The following is a 23,997-nucleotide window of genomic DNA, read 5'->3' as shown; positions in this document are numbered from 1 at the left end:
CCTGTGCTGAGTTCCCGGGTCTGTACCCCCGCTGTGCCCATTATGAGGGGTCCCCACCATCCCTGTGCTGAGTTCCTGGGTCTGTACCCCCGCTGTGCCCATTATGAGGGGTTCCCACCATCCCTGTGCTGAGTTCACGGGTCTGTACACCCACTGTACCCATTATGAGGGGTTCCCACCATCCCTGTGCTGAGTTCCTGGGTCTGTACACCCGCTGTACCCATTATGAGGGGTTCCCCCATCCCTGTGCTGAGTTCCCGGGTCTGTACCCCCGCTGTGCCCATTATGAGGGGTCCCCCCCATCCCTGTGCTGAGTTCCTGGGTCTGTACACCCGCTGTGCCCATTATGAGGGGTTCCCACCATCCCTGTGCTGAGTTCCCGGGTCTGTACACCCACTGTACCCATTATGAGGGGTTCCCACCATCCCTGTGCTAAGTTCCAGGGTCTGTACACCTGCTGTGCCCATTATGAGGGGTTCCCACCATCCCTGTGCTGAGTTCCCAGGTCTGTACACCCGCTGTGCCCATTATGAGGGGTCCCCACCATCCCTGTGCTTGCACCAGTACCTCCCAGCTCAGAACCCCCCCCTTCTCACCCCCAGCATGGAACCCCCCCCCCCAAAATTCTCACCCCCACCTGTGCCCTCAAGCTCAGAACCTCCCACCCTTCCCCCATTCTCACCCTCCCTAGTGCCCCCCAGCTTAGAACCTCCCACCCTTCCCCCATTCTCACCCTCACCAGTGCCCCCCAGCTTAGAACCTTAGCCGCCCCCAGAGCCCCCCACTCTCACCCCCATCAGAGCCCCCCAGCTCAGAACCTTCTCCTCCCAGAGCCCCCCCACCAATGCCCCCAGCTCAGAACCTTAGCCCCCCCCCCTCACCCCCACCAGTACCACCCAGCTAGGAACCTCCCCCCTGGAATCCCCTCTTTTCACACCCCACCCTCCCATTCTCACCCCCCCATCGGTGCCCCCCAGCTCAGAACCCCCACCTCCTCCCTGGAATCCCCCGTTCTCACCAGCGCCCCCTCCCTCTCACACTTCTACAATCAGAGAATACCTGGAGTCTGCTGACGTTTTATTCATATAAAACCAACTCTGCAATAAAAGCCGCACAGAAGTATTGAAATAAAACTTTATTTATCTGTTATAGATCTTTTATAAAATCTCAAATGTTACCGACAGGAAAGAGGAAAAAAAAAATGTGAGGAAACCCAACACAGCGTTAGATAAATAAAAGGTTGCCACAGCCCCCCCCCCCCCCCCCCCCGCGGGAACATTTCTCCTCTGCGTTGGGTCATCCGGATCTCTTGATTGGTCGCCGGGTGCAATCTGGTCCATTACATGACAGGAATGTTAATCTCAGTTCCGGGTGGAGGCCGGTGATAGGACACTTGAATCTTCATCAATCAGCCAACGGATTGCCTTGGATCCGAGATAAACTCTTAAAGCTTCTCCGACCACAAAACTGTACGAGAGGCGATCCGATAATAACCGGCCGCCGTCCTCGTGACTGGAACGCGTTTCAAGTGCTACAATCTGGTAGAAGACGATCGGAAACCCCCCACTCCACCCTCAACGTGTCTTTGGTCGGATGCGGGAATAAATCCCCGCCAACACACAGCAAACAATCCGCACGCTCATTCAATCAGCTAAAATCTTTGGAAAATATTGCACCAATTCCTCGTAAAAAAAAAAAAAGTAGGCGGTGGGAAAAAAAAAAGCTTCAAAACACGGCATAAAACATGGGGGTGCAAAAAAGATAAGCTCCACCCACCACGTACATTGCAGAATGGGGGTGGGAAGGCACTTTAGTAAAGGAGAAAACCTGAAAGGGTGACAACACATCCAAACTTCGTATCCAATACAGAAGGGGAGATTTCGGAGATCCACCATCACTTCATAGGAATCGCTTCATTACTTCAGAATGGAGAGAAGAGGCGCTGGGGGCGAATAAAGTAACTAAAGGCAAAACTTCTCATTTTGCATAGAGTGTGGGAGGGTCATAACCCCTGGCAGGTTTTTTTTTTTTCTTTTTAGCCATCTGTATCCCATTGGAGAGATTTCACTTCACTTCCTGTCCCATAACCAAAACAGGAAGTCTGAGGAAATCTCTCCAAAGCAAAGAGAAATTCTTCCAAAACTAGAGGAAGTCCCCTCCCCAAGGCCAGAGGAAGTCCCCTCCCCAAAGCCAGAGGAAGTCCCCTCCCCCAAAGCCAGAGAAAGTCCCCTCCCCCAAAGCCAGAGAAAGTCCCCTCCCCCAAAGCCAGAGAAAGTCCCCTCCCCCAAAGCCAAAGGAAGTCCCCTCCCCCAAAGCCAGAGGAAGTCCCCTCCCCCAAAGCCAGAGGAAGTCCCCTCCCCAAGGCCAGAAGAAGTCCCCTCCCCAAGGCCAGAGGAAGTCCCCTCCCCCAAAGCTAGAGGAAGTCCCCTCCCTAAGCGAGAGAAGTCCCCTCCCCAAGCGAGAGAAGTCCCCTCCCCAAGCGAGAGAAGTCCCCTCCCCAAGCGAGAGAAGTCCCCTCCCCAAGCGAGAGAAGTCCCCTCCCCAAGCGAGAGAAGTCCCCTCCCCAAAGCCAGAGGAAGTCCCCTCCCCAAAGCCAGAGGAAGTCCCCTCTCCAAAGCCAGAGGAAGTCCCCTCCCCAAAGCCAGAGGAAGTCCCCTCCCCAAAGCCAGAGGAAGTCCCCTCCCCCAAAGCCAGAGGAAGTCCCCTCCCCCAAAGCCAGAGGAAGTCCCCTCCCCAAGGCCAGAAGAAGTCCCCTCCCCAAGGCCAGAGGAAGTCCCCTCCCCCAAAGCTAGAGGAAGTCCCCTCCCCAAGCGAGAGAAGTCCCCTCCCCAAGCGAGAGAAGTCCCCTCCCCAAGCGAGAGAAGTCCCCTCCCCAAGCGAGAGAAGTCCCCTCCCCAAGCGAGAGAAGTCCCCTCCCCAAGCGAGAGAAGTCCCCTCCCCAAGCAAGAGAAGTCCCCTCCCCAAGCGAAAAAAATCTCTGGGTGTCCCCATTGGAAGATTTCCTCTATATTCCAGGCTATACCCCTACACTTGATCTGCTACCATATCTCTGGGTGTTGTAAGTAATTAAGATCCCTGATGAAGAGCTTTAGTCTGGAAACGCGTTGGGCATTTGTACCACACTCACTCGATAGCGATACATTGCATCTACTATTTGCTCTGTATTATTACAGATGCATGTACAGTTAGTTGGCTTTTTATTTTTCCCAATGTTTCAGCCTTCACTATTCTGTTCAATAAAGTCATTTTGTATTTATTATATATTTTTATGTATCATCCCCTCCCCCCGTTACATGTTCACTTTGATATTCCTGTTCAGATGTCAACCCAAAATGTGGGATTTTCTTTTTACTTTCAATGATGATGATGGTAATAGAGATCTCCGCACTCCATCCAAAAACGAAACAAAAAAGAAGTTTTGCCTTTGGTTACATTTTAAAGATACAGAAAAAAAAGCTGCACAACTCCAGACAGTGACTGACGTCAGACGGTGCCATGCGGGGTCACCATGCCTGGAGTGGTGCAATGTTTAGTGAAATGAGAATTCCTGCAGGGAGTATTTCCAGTAAAGGGAGGAAGTCCGCACAGTCCCCACAGTGACAGTTGTTGGTGTTTGGGAGGAGGAGGATGAAGCCAGGCGCCTGGTGATAAAAACACAAAGCTATCCCACCATAATCGGCTCCTGGTCTGTGCTGGATGATGGGCCCCCGGGTGATGAGTCAGTAGGCCTACAGCTGGTGGTTCAAGCAGCGTAATTACAGGAGCACCCCCTCCCTCCCTTCCCCCCACCACCACAAAATAAATTCATCATCAAGAAAACCATCACCTTCATCAGAGGGGCTGAGAGAGTCCCGCCCCCGAGGAGCCTCACTCCATCCTCCGCAGCAATGAAGACACAAATCCCTCCAAACATGAACAAGTCACAAAAGGCGGCTCCGGCACAGGCAGATCATTGAGGAAATCACAAGCAGCTGCCGCCCGGGGAACCGCCGAGTCCTTCCTGGAGATCCCATCTTCCACAACCTGTCCATCAGAACTGGACCCACCCGGAGGAGCTGGACTGACTGCTGCTGGAGCTGCAGGGAGACACAAAAAGGTGAAAATATAACTAAAGGGAAAAACTTGTTTCTTTTTTTTTTAGTTCTGAGTGGAGATGGATTAGAACACCTGTCAGGTTTTTATTTACGTCTGTGCCCCACCCCCCTTTATTTATCCTGGTGACCACGATCTTCAAGAATGAAAGAAAATCCCAAATCTTGGGTAGTCAACAGGAAAAGAGGGGAAATCTTACAACGGGGGTACACGCGTTCTGGTGACACAATCACGGATTTCCTCTCATTTCCTGTTTTGGCTATGGGACAGGAAGTCTCTCAAATGGGACACACATGGTGGAAAAAAAAAAATGCAAGAACACAACAAGGAGCGCCACTCTAAGCGCAGTAAAAAAACATTTTTATTAGTACACTTGGCAACTTACAGTGTAGCAGACATCAAAACGCAAAGGGCAGTCACACCAGAACCCGTGTGTGGGGGCAAGGATGTCCGCACCCTATAGGGTCTGGCTGGGTGGTATACAGCGTGTGTGGATGCCGAACACGCTGTAGATCGGTGGCCAAGCCAGACTACAGCGCTGGGGGTGGGGTTAGACGTAGCTAATGCCCACGGCTCCTTTCTCAAAGCTTAATGGCCGATGCCAGCACGAACGTCATGCCCGGTCACTGATGTCCTGCGTCTCGTGGACACCTGTTCTCTTCAGCGTTCACCCGGCCACACACGCCGCCTACCACCTGGGCCACACACGCCGCCTACCACCCGGGCCACACACGCCGCCTACCACCCGGACCACACACGCCGCCTACCACCCGGGCCACACACGCCGCCTACCACCCGGGCCACACACGCCGCCTACCACCCGGGCCACACACGCCACCTACCACCCGGACCACACACGCCGCCTACCACCCGGGCCACACACGCCGCCTACCACCCGGACCACACACGCCGCCTACCACCCGGGCCACACACGCCGCCTACCACCCGGGCCACACACGCCGCCTACCACCCGGGCCACACACGCCGCCTACCACCCGGGCCACACACGCCGCCTACCACCCGGGCCACACACGCCGCCTACCACCCGGACCACACACGCCGCCTACCACCCGGACCACACACGCCGCCTACCACCCGGACCACACACGCCGCCTACCACCCGGGCCACACACGCCGCCTACCACCCGGGCCACACACGCCGCCTACCACCCGGGCCACACACGCCGCCTACCACCCGGGCCACACACGCCGCCTACCACCCGGGCCACACACGCCGCCTACCACCCGGGCCACACACGCCGCCTACCACCCGGGCCACACACGCCGCCTACCACCCGGGCCACACACGCCGCCTACCACCCGGGCCACACACGCCGCCTACCACCCGGGCCACACACGCCGCCTACCACCCGGGCCACACACGCCGCCTACCACCCGGGCCACACACGCCGCCTACCACCCGGGCCACACACGCCGCCTACCACCCGGGCCACACACGCCGCCTACCACCCGGCCACACATGGACAGACCCTACATGGTGCGGACGTCCTTGTCTCCACACGTGGGTTCCGGTGTGACTGCCCTTTGATGTCTGCTACATTGTAAGTTGCCAATTGTACAAATAAAGATTTTTTTTATACTGCACTTGGCACTCCTTGTTATTGCGTTCTTGCATTTTTTGTTTTCTCTGTCTGTGTGTACCATTTGAGGGACTGCCCTTCCGACCCTGGTGGGTCCGATATGCGCTTTGATGTCTACTACACCGTAATATGCAAATTTTACTAATAAACAATGTTTTGTTTTTACTGCATACTGCACTTAAGAGTGGCGCTCCTTGTTTTGTGTTCTTGGGTTTGTACAGAGATTCCTTTATCTCCGGGAAGCTGCCATCTGATTGGCTCTGCCTGCCATTGCTGTCCTTGCCTTAGTGTGTCCCTCGGTGCCATTACCATCCGCCGTCACCTTGGATCTTCTGTTTATTCTACCACTTGCTATGCTTTGAAAAAAAAAAAATAAATTGGCAGGGGTTATACCCCTCCCTTACTCCATCCAAAGTAAAAAAAAAACACTGAAAGTGTTATAGTAATTTTTTTCTCTTTTTATTAAAGTAGAACTATAGGAAAAACATTTTTTTCCATTTTGGATGGAGCAAGGGAGAGTTATAAACCGTCTTTTTTTTTTCACCATCTGTGTCCCATTGCAGAGATTTCCCTTCACTTCCTGTCCAATAGCCAAACAGGAAGTGAAAGGAGATACCTGCAAATTAAGGGAATTCCTTGAGGGCCCCCAGGTCACCATTGGAAGATTTCCCTCCTATTACTTTTCTGGGGACAATGCAAAATTTGGGATTCTCTTTTACTTTCAATATAAAATGGTAAACAGCACAAATAGAGAGGATTTCTCTGGTCCCCTGCCGGCGCTGTGGGCTCCTCCTCTCTATCCAGTGTCCCCATGGGAAGCTACATCCTATGGGGGATCCTGTATGTGCTCACTCACTGCGTCCATTAACACAGACAGCGGGACTCGGCTCAGCCGCCTGCTCCCTCGTCATTGGCTTTGATTGACAGCACTCGCAACCAATGGGCACCAAAGCCAGTGAGACCCGGAAAGAAGAGCTGCAGACATGCACAGCGCTGGATGGAATACAGGTTCAGGTAAGTATTACTTTAATGTAAGGAATGCATAAAGGTTAAAAAAAATGTTTTTAGCTTTAGTATCACTTTAGAGAAAACCAGAAACCAAACTCTGCAAACATCTGCGGTTCTCAGTCTAATAATCTCACAAGTGGCAATATTCAAATAGTCACAATGACACATAAAAAAACAAAAAAGTTACATAAAACATAAATTGGGGGAAATAAATAAAGAATATGCTGGGGCCAGCACAGAAGTCATCATTGACCCGGGTGGGGACATGTTCCTGGGGGTTGCGGACCCTGCAATGTACATTATACACACACAGACAATAGAAGTCCTGCCATGACACCGTACCTGGATGCCTTAGTGAAGTCTCCCCAGGTGTCTGTGGAAGCCGCTGGCTCAGATGAGAATCCTCCAAGGTCAAAGAGCATTCCTGTTCCAGAAGAGGCACAGATTAGTGAATATGATGGTACAGAGGGGGATAAGGCAAAGCGGAGAATGGCCGGGCCGAATGCAGGTGAGCAGAATTGTTCTCAGTATTGTGTATGAAACGTCTAATGGGAAGCACAAGATGATCCCGACATTTGCAGACTGAGAAGTAAATCTTAAAGCTGAACTCCAGGATTTCCCGCCCCAACACCGTTCTGACCGAGGCTGGGTTCACACTTATGTGTACTGGATGTGGGTTTCCCCGCATCCAATTTGCATGACAGAAAAGTGTGCCCGGCTCTCAATGGAGCCGGTTCACACATCTCCAGAGCGGCTGTGGAGCGGATTGCAGAGGTCCTGTGCGTCTTTGGCTCTGTTTCAGGTCCGAATCGAGCTAAAAATTCGGGCCAGACTCGTCCCTGAAATGGAGAACAGAGACGCACCTGACCCCTGCTGTCACCCGTCTACAGTGTGAACCCAGCCTGAGCGTGGGCCATAAACACACCACTATCCAACGCCCTCTTTACTCACATGACGCTCCAGCCGCAAGTCTTCTCTCCTCTTCTGTTTGCAGTAAGCGGGGCCCTTCTTTGTGCGTCCATGTCCTTTTCTCTGTGACATGGACACTTTTGATTGGTTGTCCAGCGGCGGGGTTCTCTCAGAATTCAGAACAGATGTAATGTTTGCACATGGGGATTGTTGGGGGACCAGCAAGTGCAGGCACATGTGCAGTGCAGGATTAGCGGTCCCTCATACCCGGAAACAGCACTGGCAAGGGCACCAGATGGTGGGAGTAGATTTATCTGTACAATGTCAGGAGGATGACAAAAAATAAAAAAAACACAACCAACAGGCGGGGGGGGGGGGGGGGGGGGGAAGTCTCCCCGCTGTCAGAATATGATAATTCAGAGGGAAGGATTCCATACAAGTGACACGCGCATGGTCCCTGACAAGGTACAAGGAACAGCCCTGGACCCTGACAGGCGTACAAGTGAAAGCCCAGGGCCCTCACAGGCGTACAAGTGACAGCCCAGGGCCCTCACAGGCGTACAAGTGACAGCCCAGGGCCCTCACAGGCGTACAAGTGACAGCCCAGGGCCCTCACAGGCGTACAAGTGACAGCCCAGGGCCCTCACAGGCGTACAAGTGACAGCCCAGGGCCCTCACAGGCGTACAAGGGACAGCCCAGGGCCCTCACAGGCGTACAAGGGACAGCCCAGGGCCCTCACAGGCGTACAAGGGACAGCCCAGGGCCCTCACAGGCGTACAAGGGACAGCCCAGGGCCCTCACAGGCGTACAAGGGACAGCCCAGGGCCCTCACAGGCGTACAAGGGACAGCCCAGGGCCCTCACAGGCGTACAAGGGACAGCCCAGGGCCCTCACAGGCGTACAAGGGACAGCCCAGGGCCCTCACAGGCATACAAGGGACAGCCCAGGGCCCTCACAGGCGTACAAGTGACAGCCCAGGGCCCTCACAGGCGTACAAGTGACAGCCCAGGGCCCTCACAGGCATACAAGTGACAGCCCAGGGCCCTCACAGGCATACAAGTGACAGCGCAAGGCTGTGACAGACGTACAAGTGACAGCGCAAGGCTGTGACAGACGTACAAGTGACAGCGCAAGGCTGTGATAGGTTACCTGTATTAGCAGCTGGCTGTGGAGTGCTGTGCTGAATGGGAGTTTTAGATCCTGGTGGTGGGGGAAGCAGATTGGGTCCTGCGCTGAGTGGTCGCGGTTTAGCAGCTGGGCCACCTTCCTTCTTCTTTATATTCTATGAGAAATCAGAACAGATCATTGTAAACAAAAGATATACAAGAGTTCCAATCAAAGAAACCAGACTGGACAAAACCTCTGTGTGGATTCTCACATATGAAAAGAATTTCTTTGAATGAATGAGCTATCAGTGCACGGTGTCAGAGGAAGACCTTGTCCATTCATGAAGGACTCTGCTGGGAACTCCGTCCTGTGTGTGATCCCAGCAGATGGAAGGGACCTGACGCAGAGTGCAGCTTGTGGAACGGTTCCTTCATGCAGAAACATCTAAGCCTAGAGAGCCAGAGAACCCCCACTTGACGAGCCTTACCGCTATATTAATCTTGATGGTCTGTCCTTCCTTGAATCCCAGGTCCAGCTTGGGTCCGGGGTCCGGGTTCTGCGCCTGTTTAGCAAACTCTGTCTGTTGCTTCACCCATCTGCAGAGAGGAAAGTGTTAATACAGGAGGAGTAATTGCAGTTCACAAGACACGGGGGCGTTCCCCCCATGGGCACACAAGGCACGGGGGCGCTCCCCAGGCACACAAGAAACGGGGGCGTCCCCCCCGGGCACACAAGAAACGGGAGCGCTCCTACAACAGCCAATGCAGTAATATTGAGGGATTAGTCAAACCACATCCGCTGAGTTTCTTTTGCAGATCACTGCACACGTATGGTGTGAACAAAAAAAAAAAAAAAACACACTACTATTATCTATGTGTTATATACACATCATACATGTGCTGGGATTGCAAAAAAAAAAAAAAACAGCTCAATGGACATGGTGTGAACAAGGTGACTATTCTGAGGCAATCAGGCCAGAGAACAGAGACAGGACGCTGTGTACACCGCAGAGGTTACATGCTAAGCGCCGTCTATAAATCTAAGCTGACAACACAAAGTTAATGTCATTATAAGGCCGTGTTCACACGCTGGGGGGGGGGGGGGGGTACTATAGCACCTGTGCAAGTGCTGTGTTTATCCACACAGGAGTTCTGTAAATTCCTGTCCAGTCAGTCCCATTCAAGTCAAATAGAACACAGAGGAGGCACAGACACAGCCGAGGCACAGACACAGCCGAGGCACAGACACAGCCGAGGCACAGACACAGCCGAGGCACAGACACAGCCGCTGCTCCAATTTTGGTACCCATGCAGGTGCATGTCCCCGAATTCACACTGTCTGCATTCGGGGACATGTACTTACACAGATGTCAGATTGGGAGCAGCACGTCCCCAAAAGAAGACAGTGTGAATTTGGAGACACTCACCCAAATGGATGTCAAAATTGGGAGCAGAGGCTGTGCCTGTGCCACCTCTGTGTCTGTGCCACCTCTGTGTTCCCATTGACTTGAATGGAACTGCCTGCACAGGGATTCATGGAACTCTTGAGTAGGGATCGACCGATTATTGGCAAGGCTGATATATCAAGGGCCGATATGCACTTTCCCTGATATATCGGAATCTGCCACCGAGGTGGCCAATATTGCCGATATTTAGAGAAAGTGCTGTACCAGAGTGATGCCTGCAGCTAGAGGCATCACCCCGGTACCGGCGTCCATAGCAGATGGTCGGCTGTCTTGTAATGACAACCGATGCGCCTGAAAAGCCGCTCAGCTGTCATTACAAGGAGCGAGAGGGGACGTTTACCCCCTCCCACCGCCTTCCACGGCTCGCCCGGGAGACCCGGGCATCCCACCTCCACAGCCGCCGAAGACCCGATCAAAGCCGCATTCAGGTCTGATTGGGTCTCCATGTAAAAACCTGGAAGTGATATCATGACATCACTTCCGGGTACTCAGCGCCAAATTAAGAAAAATTACAGCATTCCAAACAGCCAAACTTGGCGTTTTGAATGCTTTTAAGTGCAGAGGAGAGGTTTGGGATCTTTTAGACCCCCAGATCCCTCCACAAGACAACCTGTAAAAAAAATAAAATAAATAAAAATTATTTTAAAAAAATTATTTTTTTTAAATGTCCGAAAATATCGGCAAATACCAATATCCGATGACCAAAATATCGTTATCAGCATTAAAAAAAGAAAATCGATAACGGTCGATCACTAATTTGTAGCAATACTCCGTATCGGTGCAAACCTGAACTCAAACAATGAATGATTGGAAAAGAAGAGCGCTATATTATATTATATGAGTGTAAGAAGCATGGTGGGAACTTACTTGAAGTGATCCTGCAAGGCGACGTTGAAGTCGAACGCGTCTCCTCTGTCTGCAAACCCCACCCCGATGAACGCTCGTCTCCCTAATACAGCAGAGGGTTAGATGTGGCTACAAAGCTTCTCTACACAAACAACACACAAGAGGAGACACTCACCGTTCCCGTCCTCGATGCAGATAACAAAATATCGGCTGGAGTCTACCACGCTCTCCACCGCGATGCCAGGAAACTGATCCACCGAGGACTGAGCGAAGAGCTCACCTACCGAGAAGAGAGAAGAGGGGAGGCGGCTTACACCAAGAAACCTCTGTGATCGTTCATAGGGGCCCATTCACACAAGAGCCGCCACGCATCACGGGGCGCATTACACATGCTGGGCTGGTAAAATGCATCGAGGTACGCGCTCAGCATTTCCTTTTATTACCACTTAAGGACCGCGCCGATTTCTGACACTTGTTGTTTACAAGTTAAAAACTGTATTTTTAGCTAGAAAATTACTTTTCTTCTAAACAATATATATATATTTATATATATTTTTTTTTTTTTTAGCAAAGACTGGAGAATAAAATGGGGGTCGTTGCAATAGTTTTTGTCACACGGTATTTGCGCAGCGGTCTTTCAAACGCAACTTTTTGGGAGAAAACGGAATTTTTGTAAAATCTTACCTGTAAAATTCCTTTCTCTGAGTCCTCCGACAGTCGCCGCCTCTTCATATTCGTCACATATGGGGTATTAGACTTTGCTCCGAAGGAGTAGCTAGGCAACAGAATATGTTAACAATAAAGCTTTAACATATCCCACCCTCAAGGGGTGGTCCCCTCAGTCAATACCCTCCTACTTCCTGCAACCATATCTCAGTTTTAGTGGAATAGCAGTAGAGTATACATTCAAACCCCAAAAGAGGGGCGGGGGCGGCGACTGTCGGAGGACTCAGAGAAAGGAATTTTACAGGTAAGATTTTACAAAAATTCAGTTTTCTCTTACGTCCTCCGACAGTCGCCGCCTCTTCATATTCGTCACATATGGGCACGTCCCAAAGCAGTGCAAACATGAGGGGTGGGAAACGCATCCGCGCCGAAAGGCAACGCAGTCTCCACATCAAAGAAAGGAACCTTACCAAAGGAAGGAAACCAGCTGGGCAACAGCAAAAATAAGTGCTCAACAGGAGCAACAACCCAGGAAAAGACAAAAAAACCAGGGGATACAAAAAACTATCCCAACAGCCAGGAGTCCCCAACAAGGGACCCTAGGGAACAGCCGCACTAAGAACCTTGCGGCCAAAGGAAGCATCCGCCGATGCCTGAACATCTACTTTGTAGAATTTTGTGAAAGTGTGCACGGTCGACCAAGTCGCCGCCTTACACACCTGGGCTACAGAAGCCCCATGACGACAGGCCCAAGACGTACTCAAGAGATCTAGTAGAGTGCGCCTTCACAGGCACAGGGGGAACCTTCCCTTGCAAAGCATAGGCCTGTTCAATGGTCTGCCTGATCCATTTGGCGATGGTAGAGGCCGAAGCCGCCATGCCCTTCCGAGGACCCTCTGGAAGAACAAACAAGGAGTCCGTCTTACGAAAAGACTCAGTCGATTGAAGGTAAACCCTTATCGCCCGAACAACATCCAGAGAGTGCAATCTCACCTCCTTTGGATGTTTAGGCTTCGTGCACAACGAAGGCAAAACAATATCCTCATTAAGATGGAATTCCGAAACTCGTTTCGGCAGAAAAGAAGGATTAGGTCGCAAGACCACCTTATCCAAATGAACAACCAGGTACGGAGACTTGCAGGACAAAGCCGCCAGTTCCGACACTCTGCGAGCCGAAGTGATCGCCACCAAAAAGGCGACCTTTTTGGACAACATAGACAACGAGATCTCCCTGATCTGTTCAAAAGGAGCACGTTGTAACACAGATAGAACGAGATTCAAGTCCCAAGGGGGCAAAGGATCCCTCCTAGGAGGAACCAGATGCCGCACACCCTGAATAAAAGTGCCAACCAAGGAGTTGGAAGCCACGGGACGTTGAAACAGAACGGCCAGCGCAGACACCTGACCCTTTATCGTAGCCAGCGCCAAACGCTGATCGACACCCGTCTGAAGGAAAGACAGCACACGGGAAACCGAGTACGTGCGGGGTGAAAACCCCCTGGACTCACACCAGGCAAAATAGGCCTTCCAAGTACGGTAATAAACCTTCCCCGAGGAAGACTTCCTCGCGTTGATCAAAGTATGAACGACCTCTGGAGAGAGACCCTTCTCCTTCAGGACCTCGGTCTCAACAGCCAGGCCGTCAAAGCCAGCGACTGTAAAGCAGGATGGTAAATCGGTCCTTGAGACAGTAGATCGTCTCGAAGAGGCAGACGCCAAGGGGCGTCGACCGCCAGATTCACGAGGTCTGCGTACCAGGACCGGCGAGGCCAGTCCGGTGCCACAAGAATCACCGTGCTGCGTTCCGAGTGTAACCTGCGAAGGAACCTGGACAGCAACTGAATCGGTGGAAACGCGTACATCAGCCTGTACTGATGCCACGGGGCCACTAACGCGTCCGACGCGTCTGCCCGAGGGTCGCGCGTCCTTGCCACGAACCTCTTCACCTTGTAGTTGAGGCGAGACGCGAACAGGTTCACATCTGGAAGACCCCACTTCGCGCACAACATCTGGAAGACAGCCGGGTGGAGAGACCATTCCCCCTGATCCAGGGTCTGGCGACTCAGATAGTCCGCCTGCCAGTTCTCCACTCCCGGAATGTGAACCGCCGTTATCGCCGGGACATGAGTCTCGGCCCAAGACAGAATGTCGGCCACTTCTCGAGCCGCTCGGGCACTCCTGGTGCCCCCTTGGTGGTTGATGTAGGCCACCGCCGTGGCATTGTCCGTCTGCACCCGAACCGGGCAACCCTGCAGCCGGTCCGTCCAGCGATGAAGACAGAGCCTTATCGCACGCAATTCCAGAATGTTGATCGGAAGGGAAGACTCCCCCTCCGACCAGGTCCCCTGGGCGGACAGAACGCCCAGAACTCCACCCCAGCCCGATAGGCTGGCATCCGTGGTGATTACCGTCCACGAGATCGGACGAAACGACTTGCCCCCGGACACCAACGGGGACTGGAGCCACCACAGAAGGTTTTTACCTGGTGCGATGACTCAACGAGATCTGAAGATCCAGAGATTGAGGTCGCCCGTCCCACCTGGACAGGATCTCCGCTTGGAGACCCCGCGTGTGAAACTGCGCGAAAGGAATCGCCTCGAAGGCCGAGACCATCAATCCCAGACATCTCATACACGTCCGCAGAGACGAGGTCGGAACGTCCCTGAGGAACCTGACTTCCTCCTGAAGAGTCCTGAGTTTGTCTTCCGGCAGGAAGACCTTCGCCTGCACCGAGTCCAGTATCATTCCCAGATAGGGGAGACGAACCGACGGACTCAGTGTCGACTTTGGAACATTTATCGTCCAACCAAACTCCTGCAGAGTTTGCATTGTGACAGACAGGTCCTCCTCCAGACCCTGTCTGGTCGCAGACCGAACCAGAATGTCGTCCAGATACCCCAGGACAGAAATGCCCTGGGCCCTCAATAATGCCAGAACCGGTGCAAGCACCTTGGTGAAGACCCGCGGAGCCGAGGCGAGACCAAAGGGCAACGCCACGAACTGGTAGTGATCCTCCGCAATGGCAAATCGAAGGTACCTCTGATGACCCTCGAATATGGGGATGTGAAGGTACGCATCCTTCAAATCGATGGAGGCCATGAATTCCCCCGGAACCAGGGCAGCCACCACCGACCGCAGGGATTCCATGCGGAACTTGCGAACCCGCACAGAGCGGTTCAGAGCCTTCAAGTCCAGAATCGGACGAACCTTGCCCTCCTTCCTGGGCACGGTGAACAGATTGGAATAAAACCCCCGAAATCTGTCCCGATGAGGCACCGGAACCACCACTCCCTGAGCCCTCAGGTCCCGCACCGCCAGGTGCAGATCCCGCAGGCGCTCTGGAGACAGTTGAAGATTTGAAGGAAAAAATCTGCTCTCCGGCCGAGAGAGAAACTCGATCTTGTAACCAGATCGAACGATTTCCAGAACCCATCTGTCCCGCACACGGGCCAACCAGGGCTGAAGAAAACCGAGCAAGCGTCCCCCCACCCCAAAACTGGGTGAGGGCGCCCCTTCAGGCCGAACTGTTATGGGCTGCAGGTCCGGATTGGCCGGACTTCTGTTTCCCAGACCAGGGCTTCTTCTGAGAGCCTTGGCCTTTGAACGGTTTGCCCTTGTAGTGCGGCCGAAAGGCACGAAAGGACCCCTGAGGGGGCCGAAAATTAGCATGCTTCTTCCCAGAAGCCCCCTTAGCCTTGGGGAAATGGGGCAAGAGAGTGCTCTTACCCCCGGTGATCCCCTTAATCAACACATCCAGGGACTCCCCAAAAAGGCGAGACCCATCATAAGGCAGATTGGCTAAGGTCTTACGTCCAACATTTCAACCAAACCAGGCGGCGAGACAACACCGCCACGCTGTGCACACGTGCAGCCAACGGAATCAGGTCCAGGTCCGCATCACACAGATACATGACACCCTGGTGGATCTGATCCACCATATCCAGGGTCGCCGCCGAGGCCGAATCGGCCACTAGGACGCGCCTAAGCATCTGCGTCCAACTTGCGATCGCCTGGGCCGCCATGAGAGAAGCAAACAGAGCCTTAAGCATAGAACCCGTAACAGAATAAGTATGACGGGCAAGAGACTCCAGTCTCCTATCCGTGGCATCACGGAAAACAGGGGAACCCTCTGCAGGAATCGCAGTGGCTTTGTTCAAAACCGCAATTGCATGATCCACTGGCGGAGGCACGCACCACCGTTCATCAGTGGCAGGCGAGAAAGGATAACGCAGCTTGAATTTACTTGGTACCGCAAAAGGCTTGCGCAGATGGCGCCATTGATCCTTAACAGCGCGCTGAAAATCAGCATTGCAGGGAAAAACCTGCGGCGTCCTGCGTTTCCTCTGCGTCCCATAAGCCGCCAAGGCAGCGGGGGGGACACACTTCGTCCTGCAAACGTAGCGTCTGCTTAATGGAAGCAATCAACTCATCCATGATTGCAAGCTCTTCAGGCGAGCCAGGGGGAGAATTATCAACCCCCTCAACTTCAGCCTCCACCTCAGACCCCACTAGATCAAGAGAGGAGCGGGACCCCGATAAGGAGGTCCCTGCCAGAACAGCCCCATCACCTTCACCCTCAGAATCAGAGGACAGAGCAACTCTGGGCCGTTTAGTAGATTGAGCAGCCACCAGCATTTGCACCTGGGCAGCAAGGCCAGCCACAATAGTGGCTAAATCCCCCCCTGGGGGGGAAACAGCGGTCCCCTGGCTTTCCACCAATACTGTAGGAAATTTGCCCTCCTGAGAATCCATTGCCCCTGTAATGCCAGACAACCAAGGGTTAACTGCCCCTTTTTAGCAAGCGCGGCAAGCGCAGCCCACCGCACCACACTCAGGCACAATGAGACCCCCACAGGGAATATACAAACTGAACACAGGCAATGGATAGCAAGAACAGAAGGATAAAACCTGAGGAGACCCTCGCTGCTGCTGCTGCCTCGATCGGTGTTCCTGGAAAGAGGAAGTGATGCTGCCAGGGCGCTCTATGTAAGCCTATGGAGGCTACAAGAAAATGGCCGCCGTGCATGTAAACCATGCGGCCGGAGCGGGCGCCGGCAAAATGGCGTCGTTTGGCGCCGAAAACGCCGCTCCACAGTGCATAAAAACACACACATTACATCCCAATATAAGGATACATGTTAGATCGCCGCAGCGATCGCTGTATATGCCCAAACATGCCAAGAAAAAAACATGCCCCACAGCACACAGCTTCTCACACTGCCCAGCCTGACACACACAGTGTCATACAGCTCCCCCCCCCCCTTGCAGCCCACAGCATGCAGCCGAGAGATAGGGAGACAAGCAGTGTGATTAAAGGCAGGTTACACAGTCCCAGACTGAGACCCCCCCCGACAGACAGGTCCCCACATAAATACACTTACCTCACATGGCGTGGGGAACCCGCACAGGCGAACAAGCCGCTGCACATGAGGCAGGGAGAGTCGCAATTCAAGACGCACACAATGGAGGTTAAGAAACCGCACAGCGTCCGGTGAGGTAGCCACCTCACCAATCATCCCTGCACCGAACAGGGATGGGTCGTTCACTGTGCCAGGAGCGTTACCTGGCTGAACGCTCGATGGCAGACTGGGAAGCCACTGACCCACGACCTGCGACCAGGGGGATCAGCCCGAGACCCAGTCCGCATGATCCTCTTCGTCCGAAGAACTAACTAATGCTGACAAAAATAACAGCCAAGTAAAGGTAGAGAGAAAACTCAAACAAAATATTAAAAAGAAGAAAGAGTCTGGGACAGAAAGTCCCAGCACAGAGAGAGCCAGCCACTCCTGACAAGCTAGACATTAAAACTGAGATATGGTTGCAGGAAGTAGGAGGGTATTGACTGAGGGGACCACCCCTTGAGGGTGGGATATGTTAAAGCTTTATTGTTAACATATTCTGTTGCCTAGCTACTCCTTCGGAGCAAAGTCTAATACCCCATATGTGACGAATATGAAGAGGCGGCGACTGTCGGAGGACGTAAGAGAAAAATAAATTTCACTGCATTTAAAAAAAAAAAACTAAACGGTAAAGTTAGTCCAATTTTTTGGAATATTGTGAAAGATGATGTCACGCCGAGTAAATAGATACCCAACATGTTACGGTTTAAAATTGTGCACACTTGTGGAATGGCGCCAAACTATGAAACTTAAAAATCTCCATAGGTGACGTTTTAACAATTACCAGTTTAGGCTCCATGTACACGGGACGTTGTTAAAAGTCCCTTTGAATGCTGGAATTTTCAAGACGTTTGAAACGTCCGTTCGGTCGCGTTTGTACCCGCGTTTAGCGGGCGTTTGCGTTTAGAAGCGTTCCTAGAAGTCAAAAAAATTATTCCCCTTTAAAATGGAAAAACGCGAACGCTAAACGCGGGTCATCGCGTTCGGACGCGTTCGTGCGTTTGAAACGCCGGGAAACACACGTTCGAACGCAAATAATTGCGTTCTAAAAAAAGTCCCTGAATGCAACTGCCTGCAAATGACTGTAAACGACCCTGTGTACATGGACAGATAAGATAAAATGTAGATGGGTTCAGGGGCTTCTGAAAAAAACGCCCAACTGCTCCTAAACGGCCATTTCCAGCGCCCCATGTACATGGAGCCTTAGAGTTACAGAGAAGGTCTTTTTTTTTTTTTTAGAATTATTGCTCTCGCTCTGGCGATCGCGGCGATACCTCACATGTGTGGTTGGAACACCGTTTTCATTTGTGGGTGTGACTTCAGGCAGGAACGTCCCCTCCTGCTCACTGGGATAACGGCTGAGTGGCTCCCGAGCCGCATTGGTTGTTATCTTCTGAGAGCCGACCGCCGGTGTAACGTTAAAAAACCATACCCCGTGAAGAAACCATACTCTCGTCACTTCCTGTGAGAAACAGCTGAGCAGCGACGGAGTGCGCATGCTCAGAGAGCCGGAAACATCATGGAAGAGCAGAGAAGATGACAAGTGCGCATGCTCAGAAGGTATGAAATAATTACGGTAGTGAATGTAATGTTAAACTTGCGTCGGTTACATAAAACAGCGCGGCTGCACTATGAGACATCTCCACTCCTATCCTTGTAACTTTCCTGATGTCGGCTAATAAATATGAAAGCGGCGGCAGGTGTATGAGATGTAAATGTCGGCTCCGTGATCCGCTTTTATATTTATTACCCCAGATCAGGGAAGTGAGAGGGAGAGGAGCGGAGATCACTCATAGTGCAGAGGAGCTGTTTTAATGTAACGGCGGGAAGTATAACGTTAAACACACTGCCGTGAGAAATCCATACCCTCCGGAAGTGACGAGGGTATGGTTTTCTCACGGGTATGGTTTTTTCACGGAACACCGGCTCTAAAGAACGGTACCGGGGTGATGCCTGCAGCTGCAGATCATCCCACTAAAACCACTTCTCTAAGCCAATGTACAGGTAAAGGTGCAGGGACATGGGCAGGTACAGGGAAAGGTGCAGGGACATGGGCAGGTACAGGGACATTGGCAGGGAAAGGTGCAGGGACATTGGCAGGGAAAGGTGCAGGGACATTGGCAGGTACAGGGAAAGGTGCAGGGACATTGGCAGGGAAAGGTGCAGGGACAGGTAAAGGTGCAGGGAAAGGTGCAGGGACAGGGAAAGGTGCAGGGACAGGTAGATCAATTTGCGGGAAGTGGTTAAAGTAGAACACTTTTTTTAGTGTTGGATGGAGTGGAGAGGAATTAGACCGCCTGTCAGTTTTTATTGCCACCTGTGTCCCCAATAGGGAGATTCACTCTTTGTGTCCCGATTACGGTCATCACTGAGAATAAAAGGGAAATCCCAAATGTTGGGTTGTCCCCAGAACAGGAATAGAGGGGAAATATTTCTTTGGAGACACCGGGGATTCCCTCACTTTGGAGGGATTTCTTGTTTTGGCTATGGGACATGAAGTGAAGGTAATTACTCCCTATGGGGGGAGCTGACGGGGGTTAGCTGTGTAGAGGAAGATGATGACGGCGTTCTACTCGCTGTGTACTGAGAGGAGGTGAAGGAAGGAAATGGGGGGGGGGGGGGGGGTACAGTGGGGGAGGGGAGAGGGGTACACGGGAGGTCACAGATATCAGTGAATAACACTGAACTTATCCTCCTGGGAGCGGAGAACTCCCCGACCTCTCACTTCCTCATCACTCTCTGCAGATCCTGAATCAGCAATTTCATTTGAATTCACCAAAATCACAAGACTGTCCATAAGCCTTGTTTATCTCACTGCCTGTGACAGCCAATCAGATTCTTCCACTGTCTCAGAGCAAAACAAAAAGGTGTATATAGAGGATATAGAGAGCCGTGTCCAGTCCTTTCTGTATATTGAGGGCGTGTGTACGTTTTTTGTTTTCTTTCTGTGTATATACAGCCCTCTGGATCAAGCCCCCTCTAAATACACTAATATATATATATATATATATATATATATATATATATATATATATATATATATATATATATATATATATATATATAACACACACACACACACACACACAGTGTCTCACAAAAGTAAGTACACCCCTCACATTTTTGTAAATATTTTATTCTATCTTTTCATGTGACAACACTGAAGAAATGAGACTTTGCTACAATGTAAAGTAGTGAGTGTACAGCTTGTATAACAGTGTAAATTTACTGTCCCCTCAAAATAACTCAACACACAGCCATTAATGTCTAAACCACTGGCAACAAAAGTGAGTACACCTCTAAGTGACAATGTCCAAATTGGGCCCAAAGTGTCAATATTTTGTGTGGCCGCCATTATTTTCCAGCACTGCCTTAACCCTCTTGGGAATGGAGGTCACCAGAGCTTCACAGGTTGTCACTGGAGTCCTCTTCCCCTCCTCCATGATAACATCACAGAGCTGGTGGATGTTAGAGACCTTCCCCTCCTCCACCTTCTGTTTGAGGATCCCCACAGATGCTCAATAGGGTTTAGGTCTGGAGACGCTTGGCCAGTCCATCACCTTTACCCTCAGCTTCTTTAGCAAGGCAGTGGTCATCTTGGAGGTGTTTGGGGTCGTTATGTTGGAATACTGCCCTGCCCCCCAGTCTCTGAAGGGAGGGGATCATGCTCTGCTTCAGTATGTCACAGTACATGTTGGCATTCATGGTTCCCTCAATGAACTGTAGCCCCCCAGTGCCGGCAGCACTCATGCAGCCCCAGACCATGACACTCCCACCACCATGCTGACTGTAGGAAGACACACTTGTCTTTGTACTCCTCACCTGGTTGCCCCCACACACGCCTGACACCATCTGAACCAAATAGGTTTATCTTGGTCTCATCAGAGCACAGGAGATGGTTCCAGTAATCCATGTCCTTAGTCTGCTTGTCTTCAGAAAACTGTTTGCAGGCTTTCTTGTCCATCATCTTTAGAAGAGGCTTCCTTCTGGGATGACAGCCATGCAGACCAATTTGATGCAGTGTGCGGCGTATGGTCTGAGCACTGACAGGCTGACCCCTCCCCCACCCCTTCAACCTCTGCAGCAATGCTGGCAGCACTCATACGTCTATTTCCCAAAGACAACCTCTGGATATGACGCTGAGCACGGCACTCAACTTCTTTGGTGGACCATGGTGAGGCCTGTTCTGAGTGGAACCTGTCCTGGTAAACTGCTGTATGGTCTTGGCCACCGTGCTGCAGTCATCTTTAGAAGAGGCTTCCTTCTGGGATGACAGCCATGAGATGAGAGAGTTTTCCTTGTTATCTTATGATCAATGGGAGTTCCGTTCCTTGGCTTTGAGATTACTCCAAGGTGGATGATACAAACTTGGTTGGAGTCACTTATTGGAAATTGAACTTTGGTTTTTTTCACCCATTGAACTTCCTGGTCTCTAATCTGTGAATGAAGGCCTGAACCGACCCCCGATAATAAAGGGGTCTGTTCAATCTGGTGAGCAGTTTGTGCACATCGGGGGGTCCTGTGTGTTGGTGGAGATTATAGGATTTATCAGAAACTTTATTCCAACACTGGGACAGTGCAATTGGGACTGATTATTGGGACTGAGTACTGGGACTGATTACTGGGACTGATTACTGGGACTGATTACTGGGACTGAGTATTGGGACTGAGTATTGGGACTGAGTATTGGGACTGAGTATATGATCCTATTTACTATCTATTGTTTGCACTCTAATTATTTAGTCACTTGCTCTGCACTTTAGGACCGGTTATTATTTATGCACTGTTATATCTGATTGTTGCTATTTGATTTGATATCTTATTGCAGCGGATTGATCTATATATATATATCTGATACCGGTGATATTTATAGATATTTATAGATTTAATTTTGCACATAGCGCATTATGTAATTCATTCTCACCGGCATCGCACGTTTCACACTTGTTTCAGAATTTATAACATTCAATAGAGCGCAGCCATTATCTATCATTGTAACATTTTTTTCACATTTCGCGGTTTATACGTTTTCATGTTGCGGCTCCTAAATTTGGGTTTCTTTTCTACATTTTACATATTTTGTTTTTTATACTTCTATATCACTCTACACTGCGCAGGTACTGCTGGCGCTGAACACCAATAATTTTCATATATATATATAGGGAGGGGTATAGAGGGTGGGTAGGTAGGTGGGGAGGGGAATAGAGGGTGGGTAGGGGTATAGAGGGTAGGTAGCTGGTTTGGGGAGGTGTAGATAGTTGGGTGGGGGAGGGGGTAGGTAGATGGGAGAGGGGTATACAAGGAAGGTAGGTGGGTGGAATATAGGACACACATACCAGCAGTCCTGGTCCTCTCTGTATATAGATGATATATATGGGGTAGGTAGGTGTATACAGAGTAGGTAGGTGGGGGATGGTATACAAGGTAAGTGGGTGGGGTGTAGGTAGGTGTGGGAGGGGTATGCAGAGTAGGTAGGTGTGGGGGTGGGTAGGTACTAGGTGGGGGAGTTGTGTACAGGGTAGGTAGGTGAGGAGTAGAAGGGGTAGGTAGGTGGGGGAGGAGTATACAGAGTAAAGTGGGGGAGGAGTATACAGGGTAGGTAGGTGGGGGAGGGGTAGAAAGGGTAGGTTGGGGGAGGAGTAAAAAGGGTAGGTAGGTGGGGGAGGGGTATACGCAGTAGGGTGGGGGAGGAGTATACAGGGTAGGTAGGTGGGGGAGGAGTATACAGAGTAGGGTGGGGGAGGAGTATACAGGGTAGGTAGGTGGGGGATGGGTAGGTAGGTGGGGGAGGAGTATACAGGCTGGGTAGGTGTGGGAGGGGTATAAAGGGGGAGGGGTATACAGTGTAAGTAGGTGGGGGAGGGGTATATAGGGTGGGTAGGTGTGGGAGGGGTATAAAGGGGGAGGGGTATACAGAGTAGGTGGTGTGATGGGTAGGTAGGTGGGGGAGGGGTATACAGTGTAAGTAGGTGGGGGAGGGGTAGGTAGGTGTGGGAGGGGTATAAAGGGGGATGGGTATACAGTGTAAGTAGTTGGGGGGAGGGGTGTACAGGGTAGGTAAGTAGGTGGGGGAGGGGTGTAAGTAGGTGGGGGAGGAGTGAACAGGGTAAGTAGGTGGGGGAGGGATATAAAGGGGGGAGGGGTATACAGTGTAAGTAGGTGGGGGAGGAGTAGAAAGGGTGGGTAGGTGGGGGAGGAGTGAACAGGGTAGATAAGAATGTGGGGGAGGTAAGTAGGTGGGGGAGGGGGGTATACAGTGTAGGTAGGTGGGGGAGGAGTATAAAGGGGGGAGGGGGGTATATAGACACACATACCGGTAGTCCGGTCCTCCAGCTTGATGAAGGCCGCTTTCCCCCGGGCGGTGACCCGGAGGCGGCCACTCCAGGCCGGTTGGTCGAGCTGCCATTCCGCCGCCCTGTAGGGGAGAGAAGGAAGATGAGAGCTCCGCACACACCGCCCGCTCTCACCCCCGGAGCCGCTCTCACTCACCGGTATCCCCGGTTAGAGGCCCGGGGCGGAATCCGGTAGACGTGCACTTCCGGCTTCACACACAGAACCGACTCGTAATCCGCGTCCGCCATCTTCCTCCACCCAGCGGCACTTCCGCCTCTCCGTGATCAGCTGAGGATAGAGCGTCTCCGGGGAATGTACTGTCAGGTAAGCGCGATCCTACAGCGCACCCAGTGGTCGGCCTGGGAAGCGCACCCGTCTTTTGACTCATCAATGTAGTCAGGTGAGAGATGTCAACAGATATGCGGAGTACAGCTCCTCTAGTGGCCAGTCAGGGAAGCGCCCCATTCTCCAGCACAGCGCCCCCAAAGGCCGTACTGAGAAGTGCACCTCTGTGAATATCACTGCTGATCACTGTCTGTAATGATTGGCTCAGTTTGGTAATGGGGGGAA

General features: G+C 51.8%; 1 protein-coding gene across 2 annotated transcripts; it reads right to left on the bottom strand.

The window, feature by feature from the left end:
* Window positions 1–3,936: 3,936 nt before the first annotated feature.
* NECAP2 (NECAP endocytosis associated 2) lies at window positions 3,937–23,737 on the bottom strand. Of its 2 annotated transcripts, none has more exons than XM_082274310.1 (8): window positions 23,584–23,737; window positions 23,409–23,509; window positions 11,205–11,309; window positions 11,051–11,132; window positions 9,197–9,314; window positions 8,761–8,881; window positions 7,044–7,125; window positions 3,937–4,076 (listed from the first exon to the last, which is right to left on the bottom strand). In XM_082274310.1, the coding sequence occupies exons 1-8, from the start codon at window positions 23,673–23,675 to the stop codon at window positions 4,031–4,033; spliced, it is 747 nt and encodes a 248-aa protein (XP_082130436.1). In that variant the 5' UTR covers window positions 23,676–23,737; the 3' UTR covers window positions 3,937–4,030. The 2 variants fall into 2 exon arrangements, with proteins under 2 accessions (XP_082130436.1, XP_082130435.1); XM_082274309.1 differs by having other exon boundaries at window positions 3,945–4,076; window positions 8,761–8,893; window positions 9,206–9,314.
* Between the last annotated feature and the right edge of the window lie 260 nt (window positions 23,738–23,997).

This window comes from Pelophylax lessonae (assembly GCF_965119305.1).
Source record: "Pelophylax lessonae genome assembly, chromosome: 12".
In the NCBI taxonomy this organism is placed as follows: domain Eukaryota; kingdom Metazoa; phylum Chordata; class Amphibia; order Anura; family Ranidae; genus Pelophylax; species Pelophylax lessonae.
Note: the sequence above shows the minus strand (reverse complement) of the source record. Positions and strands in the feature narration are given on the sequence as shown.

What these genes read in the sequence shown, in the direction of transcription:
- NECAP2 (XM_082274309.1), bottom strand. Translation starts at nt 23,675, where the DNA reads ATGGCGGACGCGGATTACGAGTCGGTTCTGTGTGTGAAGCCGGAAGTG. An exon ending in GCTGGAGGACCGGACTACCG is followed by an intron (nt 11,310 to 23,408) that starts GTATGTGTGTCT and finishes TCTTCTCGGTAG; the next exon opens with GTGAGCTCTTCGCTCAGTCC. An exon ending in CTGCATCGAGGACGGGAACG is followed by an intron (nt 11,133 to 11,204) that starts GTGAGTGTCTCC and finishes CTGCTGTATTAG; the next exon opens with GGAGACGAGCGTTCATCGGG.